General features: G+C 43.1%; 2 protein-coding genes and 1 long non-coding RNA gene across 3 annotated transcripts in view; 2 read left to right on the top strand and 1 right to left on the bottom strand.

The window, feature by feature from the left end:
- gas6 (growth arrest-specific 6) overlaps window positions 1-11107 on the top strand; it is a 15301-nt gene extending 4194 nt beyond the window's left edge. Inside the window, exons 5-15 of the mRNA XM_086181100.1 lie at window positions 2169-2291; window positions 3932-4051; window positions 5334-5456; window positions 6788-6909; window positions 7027-7145; window positions 7583-7772; window positions 7862-8026; window positions 8106-8274; window positions 8532-8671; window positions 8761-8956; window positions 9232-11107. Of these exons, the coding sequence (XP_086037226.1) occupies window positions 2169-2291; window positions 3932-4051; window positions 5334-5456; window positions 6788-6909; window positions 7027-7145; window positions 7583-7772; window positions 7862-8026; window positions 8106-8274; window positions 8532-8671; window positions 8761-8956; window positions 9232-9383 (1619 nt within the window). The 3' untranslated portion in view covers window positions 9384-11107. The remainder of the gene's footprint in view (window positions 1-2168; window positions 2292-3931; window positions 4052-5333; window positions 5457-6787; window positions 6910-7026; window positions 7146-7582; window positions 7773-7861; window positions 8027-8105; window positions 8275-8531; window positions 8672-8760; window positions 8957-9231) is intronic.
- tmem255b (transmembrane protein 255B) lies at window positions 10796-25434 on the bottom strand. The gene is made up of 9 exons (XM_086181105.1): window positions 24689-25434; window positions 23649-23791; window positions 23496-23558; window positions 16106-16195; window positions 15324-15404; window positions 14872-14957; window positions 14028-14187; window positions 13158-13304; window positions 10796-12164 (listed from the first exon to the last, which is right to left on the bottom strand). The coding sequence occupies exons 1-9, from the start codon at window positions 24750-24752 to the stop codon at window positions 11928-11930; spliced, it is 1071 nt and encodes a 356-aa protein (XP_086037231.1). The 5' UTR covers window positions 24753-25434; the 3' UTR covers window positions 10796-11927.
- On the top strand, window positions 23336-24937 carry LOC147269213 (uncharacterized). Its single transcript, XR_015109575.1, has 3 exons — window positions 23336-23426; window positions 23520-23660; window positions 24544-24937. It is a non-coding gene; the product is annotated as an uncharacterized LOC147269213 (long non-coding RNA).

Genomic DNA, 25434 nt, shown 5'->3' with positions numbered 1-25434 from the left:
CACACCTTTGATATGTTTCTGCTGCATATTGGCACACACCATTGGCTGATTTCAATGCAAACTCACAGGATGATATTTTTTCTGCTTCTCTATCTTTCCAATTATTCTGCACAGAAATAGAATCAATAAAACTCAGTTTCTCTATTGTTTCCATGTTGGTGACAATAATGACTGATGCTATGAAACTCCTAGAGGTGCAGTGATTCAGTCAACAAAGTGCTGTTGCAGGATCTGTTAAATGTTCAGCAGCAGAGGTTCAGTGGTCAGTTATCAGTGACTGTCCTGGTGTAGTTTTATTCAAGGACTGATTAGAGTGCAGGAGTGTTGCTACTAGAAACATGCAGCTAAACCTGATATTTCTCGGCAACTGTGGTGCTGGTTCCTAGAAAAGTTGTATTTGTTCTTACTCTTTTAACTTGTGAACTGAGATAGATTTAGAGCTGCAACAGTGACTTGAATAGTTGATCAATTGCCAACTATTTTGATCATCCATAAATTGTTTCTGTCGTTTTCAAGTATTTAAATAAATTTGAAACAACTGCTGGTTGTAGAATGTAATGATCTGCTGCTTTCCTTGGCATTTATGACAGAAAGTGGCCTTTGGGTTTTTAGCTGTTGGATCAACGGAAGCCGTAATTTGAATTTGAATGTCCCTTCGGGTTGAGAAATCGCGATAAGCATCTTTCAAATTTTCTTGAGATTTTTATACACTAATTTATTAATTTTTTTAGAAGTTAAAATGATCAGCAGGTTAATCGACGATGAAAAGAATCTTTAGAAGTTGCCTTTTATTACCTCTTCTATTATATTTTGCTTCAGTTAGAGTGCTGCTGCTTGAATGCAGAGGAGTTGAATTTGAAGTTACTGGCAGAAGCGACAAAGTTTCATGGTTTCCGTGTATATTGCTGATAGTGGAGCCCCGCTATGCTGGTGGTTACAAATTACCAAGTCGTCCCAGACTTTGTTTTCACATCAATGCTGGTCAGAGCCTAGCTGGTAAATGTCTGTGTCTACTACCCGATGAATGAATGAATGAATGAATGAATGAAGGCTTTATTTCAAACACGTGAATGATATAAAATCACACTTAAGTTGATACTTTGTATGTTTGAAAAGGAGTAGGAAGAAGCATCGGCTTATTTATTCCTGCCCCTTCTCCTTTGGATGAGTGAGGACACATTGAACCTGCTTGTTCCTTTTCTAATGTTAGCAGGGTTTCTTAACTGTAGAAACGGAGCTTAGATTATTCATTTCCTAAAGTTTAGGAAATGAATAATCTAAGCTCCGTTTCTATGACCTAAACCATCTACATGCTATTCAACATCAAGTCTCAACTTTGTTGTTACTATATCAAATTTTGCTGTACTATATAAATAGGGAAGACTAATGGTTCAACAAATATATATAAACACTAATATGACAAACTCATCCATAAGCAGATATCAGACACAGATGAATAGAAGGCGATCGTGCTCCTGTAATAAACAAATCAATGCCCACCAATCGGTGTTGGACTGTATGAAACCCTCCATGTTGAGTCTGCATTGGTCTATTTTGCCGTATCTGCATTGACAGGGACTTAATTTTTGATCTTTAGAATAGCTGCTATTTAAAGTGCTCAGTGAGGGCTAACTGTGTATGAGTGACTCATGTTCTGCTGTCAACAGACAAACAGTAACACTGATGTTAGGATCCAGCATGCACCAACATCTGTCTGGTTAAGACTAGCCTGACTTGTGTATTTTGTGTGTGTGCATGTGTGTGTGTGTCTCTCCTGCTGCTGATTATTTTCTCCAGACTCTGTCCTCTTCACTCTCTGAGCTAACATGCCCAGACTTGTTGAGCAGAGAAACTTGCCTGCAAAGAAAAGGAAACTATATGAGGAGAAAAAAGATTCACGCATGTGTTGACTTCCATGGGTGAAAGAGTGAAATGTTTTGGAGAAAAGGGAACAAACCCAGATGAACATATCAGAGAGAGGGCTGGTTTACTAGGAAGGACTGAGAAGAGCTGAGCCAGCATCAGGCTATTTATATTGAAGTCCTCAGAGGCAGAAAATCATAGATGACCTTCCTCCCCGAGGTGTCACTATTTAGTTACACTCATTGTCACAGTGCACACTCACATGTTGAAAGCAGTAACATCACTTCTTTCTGTCTCACTATCAGATATTCCAGACCAGTGCTCTCCCTCTCCCTGTAATGACAGAGGTACGGTGCGCTGTGAGGACAAGAAAGGCGACTTCCTCTGTCACTGTTTCACGGGTTGGGCAGGCGCGAGGTGTGAGAAAGGTACTGTTGTCATCATCATCATCATGGAGGAGTTGTAGTTAAAAACTTAACACTGTGTTCGAGTTCAAATGTTTTTATGTTGTCATTCAGTCTCAAGTTTGTCTTCTCTGCGACCTTGGCTCTGCCAGCTGGCTCTCCACTGGTCTGGCCTTCCTTCCTTCCCTTTCATGAGTCATTCAGGACATTTTTACAATCTCTGTTTCTCATCACTTTACACTCTATTGCACAGTTACTGTTGCTGTTATTAATATACCTTATAAAATCAACTATTAATGCGATTGCACTTAAGGATCGTACAAAAGGAGAAAATTATATTCTTTTGTGGTTCAGTTCCAGTACCTGATTGTCTGTCCCAAGTATTGTTGATGGCAACAAGATAAAATATCCATTCTGTTTGCAACATTTGAATGTAAACAAAACTCGTCATTTCTTTGTCCTCATGTCATTTAAAAGTGATCAATATGTTCTGCACTCACCCCATTGTTGAGTCAGCAGCCGGTGGGCTGAGAGTTGACTGTTCCTGAAGGTCACTTGGAGAAACTCTCACATTGTGGTTTTGGTTGAGTTTATGCACAGGAGAAATGTACATACATGCAAAGCTAATGGGAGGAGGAAGAGGCGGCGTCATGTGAAGCTGGATATATTTCACGCCCCTGCAACTTTTACAGAAATCAGCTTTAGCATGCTCACTTCTGCATGACTTCCATTTTAAAAGATGGAGGAAACTAAATCATTTCTATTATAAATGTTTTTTTTTGTTTCCAACGCAAAACCAAATCTATCAGTGCCCCCATTTGAATGTGTGATGGTGGAAAAGAAAAAGTCATCTGATTGGGGCAGATTTACATCTTGTTCTGCATAAGGAACTTAAGTGCCTCATAGAAATACATCAAGACAAGTAAGAACATTCGGATTAACATCAATAATACGATCAACAGCAATGATAAAACCAGTGTAAACATAAATAATCAGACTACTAAAAAAGTATTAATTTAAAATCTATTATAAAATGCATGTGTTGAATCTTGATTAAACGTGACTGCCAGTATAAACCACACCCACTTTCCCTCCCTCCAAATGCAGAGCCAGATGAATGACGGTCACTGAGTCCACATCAGGACTCTGTGGAGGTCAAAGCTTGTAGTTAGTAACTGTGTGAGGGAAAGGTTTGATGTCCCATAAATCCGGTGGATGTTCAACCATGGGCACCACTTTTAGATGTGGAAATATAACCAAAAGTGTCTTGGCAGGAACTGGAAAGCTCTCATAATTTATACACACACAGTGTGTGTGAGGGAGGGGGAAACGGTAACCATTCCACACATTTCCACTGACTCATGCTGCCACCTTACTGTGAAGGGAAATCAAGCAGATTCATTTTGACTTGGTTGGAGCCTTTTCCACTTGACAACCCAGCTCGCAAACACTGAGCTCCAACATGATGACATAGTATGTCAGTTATTTCTTTTAATACAGTACAAATGTTACTAATTATGTCAAAGTGACAATTACCTCCTTAAACCTTGAATAGAGATGAATGCGAGTAAGAGATTCTGAGTCTGAACAGTCATACACTGTACACAGCCTATGATGATGTTTTTCCTGTGTTCACGTGGACTTTGCCACCCTCCCGTTTGCAGATGTTGACGAGTGCAGCAAGAGGAACGGAGGGTGTGACCACGAGTGCAACAACACTATGGGCAGTTACCGCTGCTCCTGTCACCAAGGCTACATGTTGGTCAGACGCCACATGTGTAATGGTAAGCAAGAAGACACTGATGCATGAGATCAAATGTGTGAAGTCTTTGCACTCGCTGCAAAAACACGTCAGCATTTTAACATTTCAAATCTACTTCACGCCACGTTTCCACTGTGCACATGGGCACTTAGTTGTAGGCAATCTGCAACAACCATGTGGAGTCTCATTTGAGGTTGATGCCCCATAGCAATCATTTTCCAGAGTTTGGTTCTTTCAGTTTTCATTTCATCTAAAAGTCCTAAAAGGAAACTAAACCTAAACAGCACTTAAGCGCATAGTACCAACTTTTGCTTTTTGAATGCTTCACTGTTAACAAGTGCCCCCAGCTGAGAGGGACCAAAATTGTTTAAAACCACGTCATGAATTTATCAGAAATAGGCAAAAATCATGAAGTCGACTTGAAACCCACTTTTCTTTTGATGGTTTAGAGTCGTGTCTCAGACATAAATAACTAAGTGGGATGTTGCTTCATTAAAGTGATGGAACAAAGATACTGAATTCGTCGAAGTACAGATATCTAAATACAAAGCTGCTTTTGGGGAACAGCACTTTACACATAAAGGGCATTTTGCCCACCAAATACTCAGATGTTGGTGTCTTGAGGTCATTTTTCTCATTGATGTATCGCATCTCTGTGACTCAAGAACACAGAATGAGCCAGACATGTACTGTATATTCAGCTTAGAGCTAATGAAGCCAAATGGCCACCAACTTTTAACAACAGCCAAACTGTCCAAAAGCGTCTGTTTACAAAGTGGTAAGATTTTTCCTCTTTATCCAGCTATATATTTAGTTATCCCAAACACTTTGATTCAATCTAAAAACTGTAAAGACCATAACCTCCCAGGTGCTTTGTAAATAGACATTTTCCATCAATTAGTCTGTTTTGAGTAGTTGGAGGCCATTTGGTGCCATTAGTTTCAAGCTAGTTACATGTAGCTGGTGGAAGTCACAAAGACACAACAGTGACACAACAGTGAAAGTAAAAAATAATGAAAAATGTAGAAATTCTTTTGGATTAGTTGGCTTTTAATTATTGCAAAAGTTGTTTTCCTGTCTAAGAGGGACAAGGTGTCTGAAAAGTAATGGCAGTGATGAATATGGTCAGCATCAAAAACAAGAAGGGATTGTTCCTGGTGCAGTTTTTAGTAAACATCCTCCTCACATCTCATCCTTCCAGCTGACGGGTTTTCTCCGAGCTCCTCCTGATCATGAAACGCTGGCACTGCTGAGTGCTCACCAGACATTAACTTTCCTAACTGGCCACATTTTGTCTCTCTAAGATGTGGATGAGTGTGAAGACCCGGGTGTGTGTGGAACAGCTAGATGCGAGAATACGGAGGGAAGCTATGACTGTCTGTGTGACATCGGCTATGTCTATGACAATGAAACCAAGAGCTGCGTTGGTAAGTCTATGCGCACGTGCGAACACACACACACACACACAGAATGTCAACAGGACTGATGCAGCTGTGTTCTGAGGCTGTGGAAGAACTTTGAGAGAAATTCTATCGTGGGGAACAGGTCACTGTCACTATTGTCCAGTTTGTCTCCATGCCAGAGGTGGACAGTCCCTCACAGAGATGAAAACCGAAGTCAGTAGTACTATACAGTAGTAGTTTTGCAGTCAGTAGTAGTATACATTTGGTCAGAGTTAGCGAGCAAGTTTGTGTCAGCCAAGTCTATTTGGCTTTAGAAAGGCAGTGGCCCGACAACACAGTGACCGTCATCTGCCCTGCTGTTAAATGCACTGAAGAGCTCAACATATTCTATTCTGACCCGGTGTGACCCCCAGTGAGAGGCATCAACCACCTGCTCACGATACTTCTTTATTCACCAGATGTGACAGTTGGTCACTCTGAAGTCTGGTATCCGTCATCAGAAAGTGTCTCTAATCGTGGGGTGGATTGATATGTTTTTAACAAGACAGTATTCAGATGTTAGTCTCATCTTAACAGCTGGGTTTACTAGAATTTATCACTTTATTAAGGAAAACGGAAAAAAAAAAGTAAGCTTTTGGGCTACTGTTTTTTTTTTTTTTAGCCTATCCCAGCTGACATTGGGCGAGATACTTGACACTTATTTAATATATATTTAGATTAGACTCTGTGAAAAAAACTAAAAAACAGGAAACTCTTGAATTACTGTATTTAATTTATTTATTTTGTGCATCCTCAGTAAATACTTCAGAATTTGAGGATTTGATATTACTGTCGATTCTGTTTGATCATCCAATTCAGGGTTTTCCAAAAAACAAAAGTCATCAGGTCGCATGAACAGTTCTCTGGTGATCAGGCCAAAAATTCCAGTCTTTTAATAACATGATCAGATAATATAACCACAATATATTGGCAGCGAAGAGAAAGAATTCAGATAGAAAACGTCATTATTCAGTCATGTGGCCTGTTTGTCTCTTTTGTGGAAACCAGACTTTTCATAACCTTGTTGTTCCTCCTTGGAGAATCAGCGTTTACTCTGCCGCCGTGGTCATGGCCATGTAAGGTTATATATGTGCACTGGACAGACGTCACATATCACTTGACTCAAGTGCTGTTTGCATTCCTCGATATGTTGACAGGAAAGACATTTCTTCTTCTCCTGCTAGTGATGTTTTTTTAGATCCTTTGAGAGTTTATTTTCTGGAGGGGAAAAAACAGGGGTTGGGATGATGTCTTGAGCGCTCCACTTGACTATAACCCTTCACACTCTAGTTATAACCTACTCTCTCACTTCTCAGATGTGGATGAGTGTGAGGCAGGTGTGTGCGCACAGGAGTGCCTGAATACTCCCGGGAGTTTCCGCTGTTTCTGTGATGGTCGTCAGGGCCTGAAGCTGGGCCAGGACCTCAGGAGCTGTAAGGTGAAATACATTAAATGTGGCGAAGATTATCATTATCGTTGTATCATCCACCTGTTTCAGATGTTTTGAAGGAGACAAGCTTGAACAGTTCTCACGTCCATGTTAATGTTCCTCCAGTCAATAACTGCCTGCATGTCACCGTCGCTGAAGAGGAACTCTCGGTCTCTCTATCTGGGTCGCATGTTCAGTGGCGTGCCAGTGGTGAGGCTGCGCTTCCGCAGGAGGATTCACACTGGGTGAGACAATCAGCAGTCACTTGTTGTTGGATGCTCAACATCCATGTAAAGAGACATTTTGAAAATGTTGATTAACCTTCAAGTCTTGTTTATATTTCCATTTTCTTTTAGAAGAGTAACTTCAATATAGAGACTCAGGGGGTTGTAAATCTGTCTCTGAGAGTGAAGTGGTCAGATCTCTGAAGGGCTTGTGTGTTATTGTAACCAAACATGGTCAAATGTTATGTTTTATCACCAAATCCTAAAAATAGTTTCTATTATTAGCAGCAATGAAAATAATACTTAATCTCCAAGTAGATAAAAATGATAAGCAACAAAATGGAATTTTCTGTTTCTACATTGCTTCTCTTTTTCTTTACCTTGTCCTTTAATGTTTTTTAATTTGTTTTAGCACACACACACCCCTCTTCATCTCATCACTTTTCTCTCCTTTCTAGTTTTTCAGCAGAGTTTGATTTCCGTACCTATGATCCTGAGGGGGTGATCTTCTTTGCTGGAGGTCATCTGAACAGCTCATGGATTGTCCTTGCAATGCATCATGGGAAGCTGGAGTTGCAGCTGAAGTATGGCACAGTCAGCAGGGTGACCAGCAGCGGACCCGTGGTCAATGATGGCCAGTGGAGGAAGGTTGGTGGTGATCTGCTGTCAGCTGCACAGTTACTACTTATGACATTTCACTCTGACTGAAACCTTCATCTCAATATTCTTGTTACCAGATTTCTGTGGAGGAACAGGGGCGGAGTCTCGTGATTAAGATTGACAGGGAGGCTGTCATGAAGATTGCAGTGAATGGAGATCTGTTCACGCTGAAGAAGGGCATGCATGAGCTCAACCTCACTGTAGGAGGAGTCCCTTTTAAAGAGGACGGCCTGGTCAACCAGGTAGGCTTTTGAATGTGTGCATTTGTGTTTATGACAAGAGGTGATGTGTGCATCCCTCATCTGCTGCTGCTGTTTTCAGGTGAACCCTCGTCTGGACGGCTGTATGAAGGAGTGGCGCTGGCTGACAGGAGAGGATGGATCCATCCAAGAAACCATTCGCTCTAATGACAACATGCAGTGTTTCAGTTCTGAGGACCCTGGAGCGTATTACCCTGGAACAGGCTTCGCTCTTTTCAACATCAGCTATGGTGTGTGTGTGTGTGTGTGTGTGTGTGTGTGTGTGTGTGTGTGTGTGTGTGTGTGTGTGTGTGTGTGTGTGTGTGTTAAGGATAGTATATCCAGGTCTTGCATAACTTCGCCTGATGCCTGAAGTATTTTGTAAATGTTTAGTTTGTGAGAGCTGGCTAGTGTTTTCTTCCACACTGTTGTCAACATTTTGTCTCATTTTTGTTTCTTGACAAAGTTCATGACCTGCTGTTCTCTCCTCTTGTTCCTCTTATGTCAGAATCCAAGAACTTGAGTGTCCTGTTGACCCTGCGTCCTACTATTGCTATTGGAGTGCTGTTTGCACTCGTTAATGAAGACCGGGTCCCTCTCTCCATTGCTCTGGCTGACTATAATCCCAGCACTGACGAGTGGAGAGACGTGAGTACATGAAAGCTCAGCCTGTACGTGTGAAATCGTCTCCAGATGTTTTATTTGGATCTGAAAAAGAACCTTCTGTGTGTCTTCAGTTTGTTCTGGTGTCAGTAGGTGATGTCATCATCGCCAGCTCTCCAGCACCCCTGTGTGATGGTGAGATTCATGAAATCCAGGTGACGATCTCAGGCAATCAAACCCAGCTGCTGGTGGACGGCCGGCCTGGACGCAGTGTAGATGCGGAGATTGACCTCCTGGCTCAGTCCAGCACCTTTATAGGAGCCCTCCCTGGTCAGTGCACAAGACATCTATACATGGATTCACACCTCCTGTGTGTCCAACATCACTGTTCCATTTGCTCAGTCACTGTGAACAATAGGAAACTCCTGGTTTGTAGTGATTGATCTATGACTTTTTCACTTTGGTTAACCCTCAGGAGTCCTCCAGTGTCTCCACACGCTGTAATAGAGCCAAGTGTTGATTCAAGTTTGCTGAGTGAATGTGTGAAATCATACAGTTGTCACTTCAGTACTGTTTGTATTACATGTTGTCATTTCCTCCCTCAGATGTCTCTCTGGTGTCCTCGCCGGTGTCGGCGCCCTACAGCGGCTGTATGGAGGTCAGTGTTAACGGCCAGCCTCTGGACTTGGACCAGGCTGTCCACAAACACAACGACATTCGCTCGCACTCCTGCCCCCTGCTGGATTCTCGCCAGTGACCTGCGCCTCACTCTGCCAAAAAAAACCCATAAGCAGTTGATTGAGGCAATGGGGACGGTTTCGCAGGACATTTCTAAAATCGGGCCTTGGGTAGAGGGGAGATGATTAGATTGGAATGTAAAGACTTACAAACTAGAGCGGGTATTGTGATGGCGCTGGAGCTGCACTGTGACGCTGCTGCTGCAGCTGCCTAGAGGCCACTGCAGGGACTTTCACAGTATTCTCAGTAAATTAGTTATCCAATAAGCAACATCCCCTTCACTAGGCTGGAGACGAGGGAAGACTAAACACTGTACAACATTGCCTCAAAAACTGCTCATGTATCACAGCCTTGTCAGCCCACAAGAACCCTCCAGGCCTTATCTAGATCTAACAGCTGGTCTACAACGCCTGGAATCCGTGCTTCGATCTGTCCTGAACCTTGTAGGCTCTCGCTGCGCCATGGTTGTGATGCGTGTATCCAGTCCACCTCAGACTCACATGCTTGAAATAGTCAAGTGCTTTTGTCTAATTTTAAATTTGGATCCTATTTAAAATGAAAGAAAAGGCTGAGCTATTCCACTCAGAGAAAATGTCATGGATTATCTTGCCCTTGATATGCTGAGTCCTTCACTTCATTCAGAGTTGTAGCAGTGAGGGCAGAATTCAGTGTGAGCGACATCTTTGTGTCCAGTGGAAAACCTTGCACATGGTTGCAGGTAGATGTGGACTGCCACGTGAAGCCATTCTCTAAAAGCAGCACTCCATGTCTGCCTGCAACCTTAAAAATCAACCATGTGCCTACTAAGAACAAACTTCACGACAGCTTCCTTCCAAACTGGTGACTCATTTCACAAAGGTGCAGTGCTGTATCGCTGAATCAAAGCCAACCCTTCTCTTAATGAAATGTCTGTTTCTGTCCACCTGAGAATTGTGGAGAGAAAGTCTTTTAAAGAACTGAAACTCTGGATCCCAGTTCACGTCAGTCACTGACACGCATCACAAAGGCCCCGTCCTTTTCCTCAGTCACTCCGTAAACCTGCCGCAAACCAACCTGAGGACGATCCATTAATCAGAAGCACAGGGAAAGAAGAGGGACGTCCTCTTAACCAGGAGAGAAAGAGCACTGCATCAATCGCACCACACAAGCTACTGAGAGGAACGAGTGCGCTGTAAAATACTGAAGATGTAAATAATGAGACTGTACAATGCTTTGTAGAAGACATAAAACAAACACTACCTTATGCTCACTGAGGTTATCGACACAAAACAAACACATTCATCTGCTTCATTAAAAAAAAGGGAGGAATTCATGTTTCTCATCCTCAAAGGGGGATTCACAGCAACAGCCAGGAATCAAAGTACGTTTTACAGGGGTTTTAATTTTAACTTTATGGGTGCTGATTAAATCAAATTACAGTTAAAAAAACAAAACAAACCCAGAATGTCAGAGGAGCAATGTGATTGATTTATAAAGGGCTCCAGTATTATTTTACTTCCTTCTGTGTGGTATCATTTTTCTAGTTTTCTGATGAATGAATGCCAGAAGATAGAGCTCAACGTGTTATTGTTGTTTTTTTTTAATCATGTGTTGTATATTGAACTTCTTTAGTTTTTATTTTTCACTTTTAACTGCCAGTATGTGTACAATGCTGAGAGAAGTCTTTGCCTTTTAGGTTTTAACTTCCTTCAACAATGGAAATCCTATTTAAAAGCAAAAATAAAAGCAGTTGTATGAACATGATAGAGTAAAATTGTGTTTTCAGAAAAAAAAACCCCTCTGTTTGTTTGCTTTTTGATTATTAGAAGTGACTTCTTGTACCAAAAAGGCAACTTGAAGTTCAAAGATATAAACCAGCAAGTCTGACTAGCTGTAACCCTGAGCAGGAGTGTCTTATTGTTTATGAAGTCGACATTTTATTTAGAAGGAGAACATTGGGATATTTCCAGTTTCAAAAGTTACACATCATAGCCTAATATTAAAGTGAAACAACACAGTGGAAACACTTAGTACAGTTAATACAAGTACTACTTGTGAAACTTTTAAATGTAACATTTTATGAAAGCCCTTAACTCCACGTTGTCTGCGACTTTCCTCTGTACTAACACTGCATGAGCCTGGAGCAGCTGCAGTTAACATGCATCATCAATATTATATACACAACGTATTGACCTTAAAGTGCATATTAAATGATTCACACAAACAATAACATTAGGGATGGTTACTCACATACACAGTTTAAAGAAAGCCCTTGTGTTGAATGTGCAGTAGTAGTCTACACAGGTTACCATAGAAACGTCTAATGGATCACAGTCAAGTGTACTGGTATACACTAATGTAAGCGTCTAAAGGCCAGTTTGAAGCTTAATGAATACACTTAGACAATCAGACCTCTATAAACACACATCAACAACTCTAAACCTGTGTGGGTCTCCTCAGAGCAGCACGTCTACCTCAGCATCTATCCAGCAGCTCTGCTCATCCATCAGATGTCCGGTGCTGCCACCTGTCCGACCAGGTGGAGACGTTGATCTCCTTGGTGGTCCGAGTGTGGAGGCGATGCTCAGCAGGCGTATGGAGGAGGTTTCTCAAAGGGGCCGTAGGAGGTGTTATAGAGGACCGGAGCGTTTGGGGTCAGCATGTAGCCTCCTGGTTCTTGGGTACCTCCCTGAGGCTGTAGCTGGCTGGAGGCCTGAGAGGGCTGCTGGCTCTGGTTCTCCTCAGAGGGGCAGGAGGTGGAGGAGGGACCTCCCTCAGGGATCAGCTGGGGCGTAGCAGGCGTCTGGAAGCTGCTGTTGTGCTGCAGGAGAGGAGGAAGGTGTGGGAGGTGGGTTTGAGAGGCCGTCTGCCATTAGTTTTAGGTGAGGTGTGGTTGTAACTGTCAGAAACCGAGAGGAAGGTTTGCTTCTGTTGCTGCAATAACCACAACAATCGAGAAGATACATCACAATGTAGTGAAAATGTTAGCTCAGCATTGCTGGCATGCTAACTTATGATAATTATTAAAATACATACCCAAGGGAACATGGATTTGCAAAATTTAATGGAATTGATAGAGGCTGTTCTGTTTCACACAAAGCACAGATTTGATCTGTAGGTGGCGCTAAAGCATCACTCGAATCATTAGATATCCCACAGGACATGAATGTACTAAATATAAATGAATCCAATAATGTGGATCTATTTCAGCAATTTCAGAACAAGTGCTGGATAACTGTTGGCATAGCAACAGCTGATTTCAGATGACTGATAAAGTGCAACGTCTCATGTATGTTTGATGATGTCATTTATATATCGTTTTTTCACCATCGCCATGGTAGATGTTACAGATTCTCACCATAATAAAAACACTCACATTGTTACTGTTGTGCCATCATAGACATATTCACATTATTTTCACTTTTCTTTAACACTTCTACAAAGGTAAAAATGTACGTATGTAACCTGGGGTCGATTATCAGTCCTGTGAGTTTGGTGTTGAACTATAACTCTGATTTATGAATCAATTCCCTGTTTTTAGCCTACTTTGATGAAGGCCATTTTAGGTGTGGGTTTTTATTGACATTATCAGCGGCTCTCAGTCTGTTTGTTGTCAAAGAGATTTTATGTTTTATGATTTTTATAGTGCTATTTTCATATTACTATTAAATCTTTACAGTAGGAGAAGCACAGTTGCAAATGGTAAAAGTAACAAGGGCTGAATTCCATTAAGCTGCTTTTGGATCAGAATCCTGCCTCGCTGTCGTCGTCGGTGTCTGCATTTAGCTCGGCGTTCCTGCACGTGTGGGCCCACCTGCATGGCTACGGGATAGTTGGGGTAGGCCGGCAGGTTCTGGCTCGACGGACAGAAGCCAGCGTAGGTGAGCATGTGCTGGGTCGGGTTGTACAGGATGTGGGGTGGTGGCGCGGGGCTGGCGGCCATCGGAGGAGACGGCTTTTGCTGCAGGGAACATTGAAATGCTTTGGATAAGATGTGTGAATGTGAACCATTTTCACATGAAACACACACAGTTAATTTAATAAAAGGAAATGAAGTGTGATTGCTGGGTAATGTACTGTAGGAGCAGTAATCGTAAAATCAGGACCATTAGGATTAACAAAAGAAAACGAGAGTTTTTCATGCCCTTGAAACTGTTTTTGAGTGCTTTTGGATGTGTTGCAAGGCATAAAAATAATGTTCGTATGAGAAAAGGGTTTGATAAAGGTAAAGAAGAAGAACAAAACAGGAAATGCTGCAAAGATAAAAAAGATTAAATGATTTGAGTCATTGCAGACTCTCGAGGCTCATTGTTGATCAGCCTGGCAGATGAGCTTAATTCACTTTGATGACTAGCAGTAACAAATCTATAAACTCTGATGAAGCTCCACTGAGGGATGTCGTCATTTGTAAAACAGTTCCAAAACACACAAACAGGCAAGAAACAGATGTTGGGGGTGTTCACTGATGTGTTGGCATGTAGGCAGTAAAAGAAAAGCTACTATTATTTTACATCTTAACAATATAAAAACCCTTCGTCCAGGGGCCAAATGTGTCAGCCAAGCAGTACTAAAAAGTTTTATGTTGCTTCTTCGCACTTGTTATGGTGGTCAGAGGTGTTCATGTGTAAACTTCTACTTGTGGTTAACTCAACGTTTCCCTCAGAAACTTTAGTGGACCTCTCACCATGTCTTTGTACGCTCCGAGGATGGCGGCGGTGATGATGCCCAGGAACAGGCCGATCACGTTAAGCACCACCGAGGCCCAGAGCAGACGGTGCAGGTGGATCACGTCCCAGCAGCTGCTGACCCCGGTGAACTCAAAGTACTGTGTGTGGTACTCTGTGCTGGAGGAGGCACAGAGAGCAGGGATCAGTGCTCCAAGGCAGACGCACAAATACTCGGTATTACTGGCGATCGTTATGGCTCCTACAGTCTGTCACATTCTGTGCCCCCCCCCCCAAAAAAAGGCAATTAAATCTTGAAAGCACCCAGACGGTGCATGAACAGATTCATTTTCAGTTAATTGATTTGAGGGGGAAAAAACATTTCTATTAAAAAAAATTAAATCAATTATTCACAGCCTGTCTCTTTTGCCCATGAATGGACAGAACTTGTAAGCGGAGAGATGGCATGCAGCACGACACCGAGGCTGCGTCTAGTCTGCCGGAAATTAAAAACTAGTGAAGAGCTCATGTGTCACTTCACACACACTCACACGCTTATATAACAATGTTGGTAGCAGACAACAGAAGTTGCTGCACACCGCTGGTGCTGACGGCGTGATGTCAGGAGACCCGCAGGTTATATCTGACTGGAACCGCTAACATTCAGCGATTCATTTATTCACACATAAAAGTCTGTCATTTCCAAAATGAATCTATGTGATTAGATTTATTACAAATGTGCAATTAATTGGATTCTATTTTTTTAATGTCTTGTCAGTGCTAATGATAACTAGCAAAATGGCAAAATGAAGGAAGCTGAACCTTCTGAGGGAAGATTATAAATAGAGTGTAGGATCGTCTCACCTCTCACAGTTGTACAGGTAGCAGCAGTAGCACGTGTTACTTCTCAGTTTCAGCTTGCAGGCCTTGTCGAATGAGCGGCACGTGACCTGCAGCAGCAGCAGAGATTGAGTGCTTCTAAAAAGATGTATCAATCTACCACAGAAGCAAGATAGATTCATTATTATACTACACGTATTTATCTATGTTCATGTGGTGTGATGGAGAGGGATTAAGATGCTGTTCCTTGCAGATAACCTGACATGAGTGAGTGTGCAAATCTCTGCAGTGACATAATTGCACCACTAGATGTCACTACACACCTTATTACAGGGAAGATCCCTGACTGGAAGTGAATACCCAAAGTATTGACCCAGTTTACCCACTAAAATCAAAGGAGGATCACGTGATCTGAAGCTGATTTACAGTACTGCTTCAGAACTATGGTAAGTGATGAATTGATGCGTGGTACTCACCTCGGTGTAGTAGCTGTCATAAGCGTAGCCTGAACCGCTGGCGTAGAAGTCACACATGTCCTCCTGCAGGGGCCTCGTGTCCTGAGTATATCATAAAGATCCGAGTGACAGAAAAGACAGACCCCTGAGCTCTAGAGCAAACTCTGTGTGTGTGTGTGTGTGTGTGTGTGTGTGTGTGTGTGTGTGTGTGTGTGAGTTCCTCCTTTGTGTTATTCTGCCTGCTTCTTTGTCAACACAGCAGTTCTATGTCAAATGACTTAAAAGCTTCTGCACACAATGTTCCAGAGCTTTGAAGGTGCAATAAATATGAATTTTACTGTCCGGTGAGTGAAAAGTAAATATATCTGCAAGGGTTTGATAGCATTGATCAATATTAGTGAGTCAGCTGAGAGGTCCAGTTGTTAACTCTCTCTGCTACGGACACCCATTAAAAATCAATCAAACTCAGAAAGATGACATTAATTTTCGGAGACGTTCGGCAGTATGTGAGGATTCGTCCTCACAAACAACGAGTAAATCATTTTGATCATTTTGTGTCTTTATTAACTGATATGATGAGTTTTGCATCATATGTTGTCAAGTTATCAGGGAAATTTTTTCTAACTGGAAGTGAGGTGCTGACCTTCTGGACATATTTCTAATCAGCGCCACACCGATGAATGTTACTTCAGGTTGACCTCTGCGATTGTTTGTGTGTCAGCCTGCACTTCCACATCAATCAAACTTTGTGTGTGTGTGTGTGGGGGGGGGGAGGTGTCAATACTACTACAGGTGTTACTTACAATAAACTCTGAAGCGATGATCCCATCCACGATGGCACAGAAGAAAGATGCGATGACTCCGATGCTAATGAAGATTATGGCTGCCATGAGCTTGGAGGAAGGTGGCAGAGAGGACGTGTCAGGAAGGAAAAAAGCAAGGTTAGACTCATGATAAATTATTTTGAAACAAAGATGGAGGAGCCATCAACACATATGCACGAGTAGCAAGAATTTACTGAAACTAGCTGCTCCGTATGAACAGCAAACATACTTCTCTTCATTACATCAGTTTAAAACAACTTACTTCATCTCAATAATTTTATATGCCAGATTCATTTAACATACAATCAATATTTTACCATCAAAACACACACACACACACACACACACACACACACTCATATACACACTTGCAATCATCTTTGCTGTGTGTGTCCTGACTGGTCAGCTGCAGTGTCTGGACTGCAGGACAATAAAGGAAATGTACGGTGTCTTGCTCTGGCAGCGAAGAAGTGCTTTGTGGGTAATTTATGAGCAACATGCAGGACAAAAAGGCAACCTTTTGTACCAGCAAGGTCAATCTAATTCCCCCAATCTGACACACACACACACACACACACACACACACACACACACACACACACGGCTTGGAAATCCACATTGACGTTTTACCAATCATTCCTACTTTACAGGAAATTAGAATAACAGTGTCATCACCCATGAATTCACACAAACCCTGAATGATACCCTCCTCCTCCACAGGGCTTTTACAGTAAAACAAGGTAATTTCCTGATATCTCACACATGCTCACCCCCCCCCCCCCACACACACACACACACACACACGTCAGACCCAGCTGGCTGCTCACAGATGCCTGACCATTAACTTTATCTGAGCATGGGATCACTCCTCCTGGACTGAGCCTGACATCACCTGACACATTATTCCTGCCTCCTTCTGTATCTGCTGTGGTAGTCGATGTAACATCATTTTTCCCCAAATAAAAAGAGAGACCAATAGTGATGTAGTTTACATTTATACACAATCCCTAATAATACAGCAATTGAGAGATTTCTGTTTCTGTGTGTTCATTTCTGATATTGCACCCTAAAGACAATGACCTTCTCATGAGTTAGACCTTAGAACACAAACACTGGCCATCAGCTCTGAATTAGAAATCAATTAATTTTCAACTCTTGATAATTGTCTCTATTTTCCTTCCACAAAGGAGGACTTGTTTTTTGGTAAACAGGATTATGCAAAAAAAAAAAGAAGGAAAAAAAAAGAGCCCTAATCTCACAAAAACTGGTGGAGAGGTGAAACTTGAGCCAGGAAAGAAACCAGTACGTTTTGGGGAAGATCCATTCGCCTTGGTCGAGCTGTGCTACCTCCTCTACTTTTTAGCAAAAAATTGTCTGTGTCTCATTGTGTGGAGGAAGGTAAGAACCAGACTGACTTACTGACCAAGACGACAGGTGGAGGAAAGAACCAATCACACAATCACACACAGACATCATTTCAATCACCAGCTCAGGTTTACTGCCATTATTAATGAACACTAAAGAATTTTAGGATTGAACAAATGTGCCAGCGTTGGTGGGCAGCACGGTGGTGCAGTGGTCAGCACTGTCGCCTCACAGCAAGAAGGTTCCAGGTTCCAGTCCTGGCTCCATCACAGGATCTTTCTGTGTGAGTCTGCATGTTCTCCCTGTTCCTGTGTGGGTTCTCTCTGGTACTCCAGCTTCCTACCACAGTCCAAAGACATCAAGAGGGGACGAGGCTGATTGATACTCTAAATTGACTGTAGGTGTGACTGTGAGTGTGAATGGTTGTCTGTCTCGATGTGTTGGTCCTGTGATGGACTGGTGACCTGTCCAGGGCGAACCCTGCCTCTCACCTGAAGGCTGCTGGGATAGGCTCCAGCCCCCCCCCCCCCCCCCCCAACCCTTAACAGGATAAGAAGAAAATGGATGGAGCAGCGTTGCTTTGTCTGATAGCAGGATGACTCTGAACGTGTCAGATGGGTTTGGTTGAACTTTTGAAGACAATAAGTTGAAGAACAATCAGTTAGATTTTGGAATTGATGCAGAACCGGATCTGCTGACATCACACGGCTGGTATGTGCTCGCCAAGGCTCATCCAGGCGCTTTCATTGTGGTTGTGTTTTGATGTTGTTTGCTATCACAGATGTGTACCTGTACAGTCCAGGTGCAGGATGAACAGGTACACTGTTGGTTTTTAAGCATCTTACAGGAAGGGGTTGGCTCTACATGAGGACCAATGCCAGGCAGGGTGAGATGTAGACGAGAACAAGGACATTCCTCAGTGAGCTCCCCCAGCAAGAGGAAATAAGAGCTCAGCTGAAAACATGCAGTTTCCCGGGTGGGTTTTTATCTGCCGCTGGCCCAGACTCTCCACTTCATTAGCAGTTTAAATGACTCTGCTTTTATGGGCTGCAAGTGGGCGATGAGGCCAGCAGCAGAGACAATAGAGCCTGACAAGTGCATTACTTCACATTACCTTAGCACCAGCTGCCGGCACATAAAACACCGCAAAGCCCCAAATCTCCTCTGATACAGTTGAGGGAGCGAGAGAAACCGAATACTGTACAGACATTAAAGACAGGTGGGGGAGACTTGTTTCAGAGAGGGAAACGCAGAGAAAGGTGCATCATTTATCCATTTCTATGTTCCTTATCACCATTCCTGTGAGGCTGCAGTCTCCTCGTGGAGATACAGTAAATAAAGACCAGGTTAAATGACCTATCAGCTCATGTGGATAAAGTTGCTGAACGCTGCAAAGTCCCTCAGTGGTCCGGTGACCCATCATGACCACAGCTGGACACACCGGGGAGGAGGACTACATGTCTCGCTGCCCGTTGGGTAAAATACAGCCTTTAATAGGTTCCCCGCCCTGCTCCTCAAGCCACAAGGTGACCGAAAGGATGGCGGAGTGTGAAATACAGGCAGGAACGACGGCGGAGTCTTCCGGAACGAAGCTACATGAAGCATTTAATCATAAAGACTTCTCTCAGCGCATCAGTGTGCTGAAGCCTGTTAAAGGAGACGACAGGAAGGGGAGATATGATGGGGGGTTTCATGTTTCCTCGTCCCTTCATGCGTGGTGATATGAGTCATTAAGTGTTCTAAACCTCTATCCAGCCAGACGAGCACAAGTGTGTTTTACCTTCAACGCACATCAGATTCATAAAGACGTTTGGTCTTTCTGACGTTTGTGTTTATGAGTGTACCATCTTCCATCTTCCCCTTCAAACAGTTATGAAAGGCTGGATGGACTTGAGTTAGCATCCGTTCCCGCTCCACACCCCCAGGTTTTGCTCCATGGGAGAATTTTTATGTTTGCAGAAGTTTTTATTGATGTACTAAAATGCAGTCTGAGCTGAGCGAGTTTTATTTGTTTGTGAGAACTTCAACTCAACATTCACATCTCGCCGTGTTGGTGTTTTGCAGTATATTTTGCCACCTTGAGAATAAAAGAAAACAAAACAATTGTAGTCAAGTTCGATCAACAAGGGAAACCAGGGAGGATGTGTTTTCATCCCTGTCTGTGCTTCCATGGGGATTTTTGCAGGTTCATCGAAAAAACCTGGGAAAAAAAAGTCAGGGAAAAAAGTGGAGTTCTACCTGTCCCACTTTCAACTTTCACTTCTCACAATTACTTTTTTGCCAGCAACTTATCCTGCTGTTGTCAACTTTTTATAACAAAAAAAGATTCCCACATTTTGCTCCATAAACTGGATTTAACTCACTGTATTCCCACATTCCTGAAACAACAAACATTTACATCCCTGTGTTCAGTGGTGTCTCTCCACAGAGGGACTCATTCAATACTAGCCTAGCAAAGCAGTTAGCATCACTACGCTAACCTCTAACTGCAGCTGCAACCCTAATTTAAACCATGAACATCCAACCATGTTGTCTTTTGTTGTATTTACTTGTTTCACTTATTGATTTTTCAATCTACTTTGCCTGGTTGTGTACCAGTTTATTAGTCCATCACAGTTTTAGTGAAATCCACTAAACTGTCTGCCAGTGAAAAGACACATGAATGAGAGGTAATTGGTCTCATCAATAGGCTTCATGTTAGATTTCTCTATGCTACCAACCACCTCCAACCATCCTGCTGCTGCTACCTGGGGTCAGAGGGGCAAAAGAGGTAACAGACCCATCAGAGCTCTCAGGTGTCCCCAGGCATTGTGGTGCTTGTAGTTGTTCTTTAATGAGCCATCTCGCTCTGCCAGCCTCCTCTCGTGTTACAGTGCGAGCCTCAGCGCCGTGAGACAACAAGACACCTGCATGACAGTGACGTCGTAGACCAGATACTGTAGACCAGCAACCAGTCACATCATTAAAGTTTAAAAGGCAGGATGGAGCCCTGCTGGAAGAGAGGGAGGCACAAAGAGATAACCACCACTCGCCTGGTTCTGACCCAGGCTTGATTTACCGTAGGGAGACTTGCTTCAGTCGCAAGAGTGTGACTGTGAAAAAGATGTATGTCCCCTGAAAGATGAAGGATACCTCAAAACACACTCTCTCTTTCCCTCTCTCTCTCTCCCTCTCTCTCTCTCACACACACACACAGAAAGAAAGCACGACAAATACATAAAAGCTTTTTGTCTTGAAATGATGGTTCATTTTGAGCTGTCAGCTGCATACACACACACACACACACACACACACACTAGGAAATGTATCTGAGTGGACAGGATATACACAGTACACTGACAAGCTGTTCTGAGCTGCAAACACACAAGCACACACACACACACACACACACACACACACACACACACACACACATACACACACTCTGGTTACCGCATGCAAAATTCACAACACACACTCCTCTACACCACAGACATGAAGACGGGTAGAGCCAACATGTAATCATCTCCATTGTTGAGCTGGGACGGTCGACTTATTCATCAGGACTGATGTGGGACAGTAAAATCATCACAAAATATCTAAAAGTGACTGCAGGAACAAAATATTAGGTTTTCTAAAGGTGTCCTGAGAGAGAAGCTGAGCTCTGGAATGATGTACAAATGCAGTGTAACTTGTCATAAAGAGGTATAGCAGCAGATGTTCCAGGCGAGTGGACTGTCAACATCTCGTTTCTAGAGGGAATTACTCATTGAACGTGGACGCCACAGAGGACATGAACTGCATTCTAATCTATTTAACCAAGACAATACTGCTGTTCCAAGGTGAAAGCGGCTGAGGTTAATGCTTAAATAACTCAAAGCAGAAGTACATCACTCTACACAGATATCAGTCTGCAACAATGATAGTAATACACAAATACACGAAGTACTTAAAAGCAGTACCAGTAATCAAACACTGCCTTTTGTCCTCATGTTTCTTAATAGAAATTCACGTCAATTTGGCAAATTGGGTTAAAAAGTGATCTGCCAACTTATTTTGCAGACGCAAAGGACCACTCGTGAATTTCTCACGGTGAAACTCATTACTGCAGTTCGTCCCACACGAGCGCATAGTAAATATTAAACATGGAGCAACTCTTTAGCTCTGAAAATATTCACGGGGAAGAACTCTCAGTCCGAAGCTTCGGTGTCAATGGTGTCCTTTCAGTCTTCGCAGGGACTTAAGTCACATGCTGGGTTTCATATACTGTGAATGTGATACTAAGGACTTAAATGACATAGAGGGAGAGTTTCAGCTTCTCTTTGCCACGGGATCCAACAGTCGAGAGCAAAAAAACAAAACGTTTACAAGAGCCAGAACCAGCGAAATGTCCTGAAATCAGGACGTAGCCTGTTTAGACCTGATAATAACATATCAAAGAAGGGACTTGGATCTCAGTATCACGCTTTCACACATTAAAACAATACTTCACCCAAAAGTCCACAAAGCTGTATCACCCGTGACTTCACAATTCATCAGGCAGCCAGGTGTGTTTAGCAGTAAGCTAATGTGCTACCGTCAATGAGCACTAAACTGGAAGGGTTACAGTTTGTTTTTAGCTCAAATCAAAGTGTTTGAGGATTTCTGAGCTCATCCTGACACCAGGAGGAAATGACCTCAAATGTCGTACAAACATGTACTGGGATGACCTGAAAAACTCTGGACATCAAAGGTCAAGGTCACTGAGACAGGAACACACTTGCAAAGTGATATTTCTTGTTTGATTTCGTATTCGTCAATCTAAATGATCAAAACAGACGTTCTCCAGGTCCAGCAGCATTCACTGACCATCATGGGACTCTTAATGAGTTCAGAAGATATGATCTCCGCTTTTAAAGTGCCTCCAATGTGGAGGGGATGACATGGTCGTGTTAGAACCGTCTCTCACACAGAGGCACTCTGATGCTGTAACACCTGTGTCCCTGTCCGAAATAAAAGATCCCGTCAGCACCGGACCGATACTAATTCGCTTTCCCCCCCTTGTCATCGAAATCCAAAGCCAATCACATTCACTTCCCCCGACCACAAATCCAGTCACGTCCACTGACCCGGGCTCCAGGACCAAGAACACATTACTCCGCCATCACATAATCGCATTTGCTCCTAGCTCATAATAGAGCAATTTCCTGTAAAACTGTTTGGTGTATTTGCAGCAACACAATCCTTGAAACGTTTATGGTATAGACGTCCCGTTTTCCAGGAACAAATCCTTGTTTTTCGTAGATTGGAAAACGCTGAAGACTGACAGACGTCACCGTGTAAGAGCACAGAAGGAAGAACCAGGTTGACTGCGCGAACACCAGCTGCAGCTGAAGAGTGCTAGAATCTCACTCCAGTCCCGTTTCCAACTCAAACCACAATGTTCTCTTCAACCTGATCAAGCACATCATAAACCAAACGACATGAATCTGCACCTGTAGTGACACAGTGTTGAACCAGAGACTCCATGTCCACCACAACAATACCACACAAACACACTCGTACATAAAAACAGATCACATTGTGTGACTATTACACAAACCCCAGTGAGACTGTGTTGAATTATAGCATTTAATGTACTGCAATACTACCATGTGCGTGAACGTACAGTATTTTAAATTTTCCCATCACAATGCAGAAAGGAATTTACTTTTAAGCACTCCTTAATATCTTAAAATTGAAACTTTTTATTTTAGTTCTTTATTATTTCCACTTGCGTGAAGGGAGACAGAGTAAGAATTTAATGGTGCAGTGTGTTTTTATCATGTATGCGATAATAAACTTGAGAACCACATCCTGAAAGCTATTAGCTACTGACCTGCATGCAGCAGAACTGTGAGAGAATTCTAATGAGATGTGATGGAACTGTGACAGCTGAGGTGAGCGTGAGGGTCTACAGGGATCCTGGCTACTCCCGGTACCGTCCAGATCTGAGCTCAGACCTTTCTTGACATTGGATCATGTGATTCAGCATCGCCACACTCACCATGGGCCTGCGGTTTTCCACCAGGTGGATCCCAACGATCCCCAGGAACGCTCCAAAACTCAGCTGGAGGACGAGAGACAACAGGGAGGATTCAGATCTTGTTAGACGTTAACCGTACCTGGAGGCTGCGAGGGCGAGGTGGCTGTCACTCACGGTGATGCCGGGGTAATAACCAGCGACGGGAACGTTGTCGGTGCGAGTGGCAGAGATCAAACCCACGGCCAACACCACCAGAGCCAGAGCCAGCAGGGCCACCGTCACCCACAGAGCTGTTTTCCTCCGCCGCACGTACTGAACTGAGGAGACATTCAAGCATTTCTAATGAACTCCTGATAACAATCAGTAATAACGGTCAGCCAGTGCTTGGTTAACAGTTAGCAATGCTGAATTAACCACTAGTTAACAGTTAACTAATGTGTAATGACTTTCTATCGTTAACTTTAGAGGTTATAGCGCACGTACGTGGACGAAAAACTGCCGATTTGTGTTCAACGCTTTAAAACAGCAGACACAAAGAGCATCACCAGTTATGCTTCAGCAATGCTGATTCAGCACTCATACACGCCTTGACCAGGTGTAAAGTAAACTACAGCACAGTGGAGCCATCTTTTCCATTGTGGTGTCCTCATTGATGTTTTTCCGAATAGTTTTTAGTATTTTCCTCCATTCGTAACTTGATCTGATGGTTCTATCCCCCCCCCCCCACACACACACACACTCTCTCACACACACACCTGCCTGTCTTATTTATTTATTGTCATCTTATTTTGTTTACGTTCATCTTTTTGGGGCTGCACCTTTGCATGGAAAGTGATACATCAATCAAGTTATCATCATGAGGTGTTTTGTACAACATTCAGCAACAAACCAATTCAAAGTGCTTCATAAGACCTAAAATCATAAAAACGGAATACAGAAGAAAAAACATAAAAGATGTGGATAAACAGGAAGCTAGACAGGAATAAACACCTGTAAAGTACACCTAAGTCTCAGCTTTAAACTTCTGACAAACAAAGTGATTTTACGTGTATTTTGTTTTGTTTTTAAGACTGCGTACACATCCTGACCTGCCAGGATGGATCATTTGAACAGAAGCAGATGAGGAGCTCCACGCAACAGCAGCTCATCTCCATCTCTCTGGTGCACCGCTGAATAAAAGCAGAGAGGCGGACTCAGCACTCGAGCTGGTGTACCTGCAGGATCCAGTATTTCTGCGGCTGTTTGCTGACTTGTCTGCTGGCTCTCCGGCTGCTGCATCTCGCCTCGATCCGGATGAAGGAATGGATGAATGAGTGAGGGAGGCAGAGGGAGGCTCGTCCTCCGAAGTTGTGTTTCTGTCCCTGTTGAGTCACAAACTCAACCGCATCCTCCACCGACACCGAGCAGAAGTGATTTTAAACTGATTCAAACATTGTTTTCCCCCCAGTAAAATAAAACACAGTGTCACCACAGTTGAGCCGCGTGCTCGGACGGTCTCAAGTTTTCATGAAGCCACACACACACACAAACACACACGGACCAATCAGCTCCCTGTATTCACTTCAGTCTTCAATTATCTCTTCATGCGTCTCGTAATAGTTTAATTCCGTTCAGACGTGGACGGAGATGGAAAAGTCTTCCAGTAGCAGACGTGTGTGTCCCCTCCCCATAGCACAATAACAGGTGGCCGAAGTGAGTTGTGGAAGGTTTGTAACGTCTGCAGCAGCCCTGCAGCGTTAATGAGGAAGCTTACAGCGCCCTCTGTCGGTGGGTACACGAAAAGACAAACAAGACTGCAAGGACTTTTATCATCCATCCATTTTCTGGCTGGAGCCTATCCCAGCAGCCTTCAGGCGAGAGGCAGGGTTCACCCTGGATGGTCACCAGTCCATCACAGGACCAACACATAGAGACAGACATCCATTCACACTCACAGTCACACCTACAGTCAATTTAGAGT

Source organism: Aulostomus chinensis, chromosome 2 (assembly GCF_037954235.1).
Source record: "Aulostomus chinensis isolate RoL2024-O1b breed Wild chromosome 2, RoL_Achi_v1.0, whole genome shotgun sequence".
NCBI classification, from domain to species: Eukaryota; Metazoa; Chordata; class Actinopteri; order Syngnathiformes; family Aulostomidae; genus Aulostomus; species Aulostomus chinensis.
The sequence above is the reverse complement of the archived record's forward strand: the minus strand, read 5'-3'. Positions and strand labels throughout refer to the sequence as shown.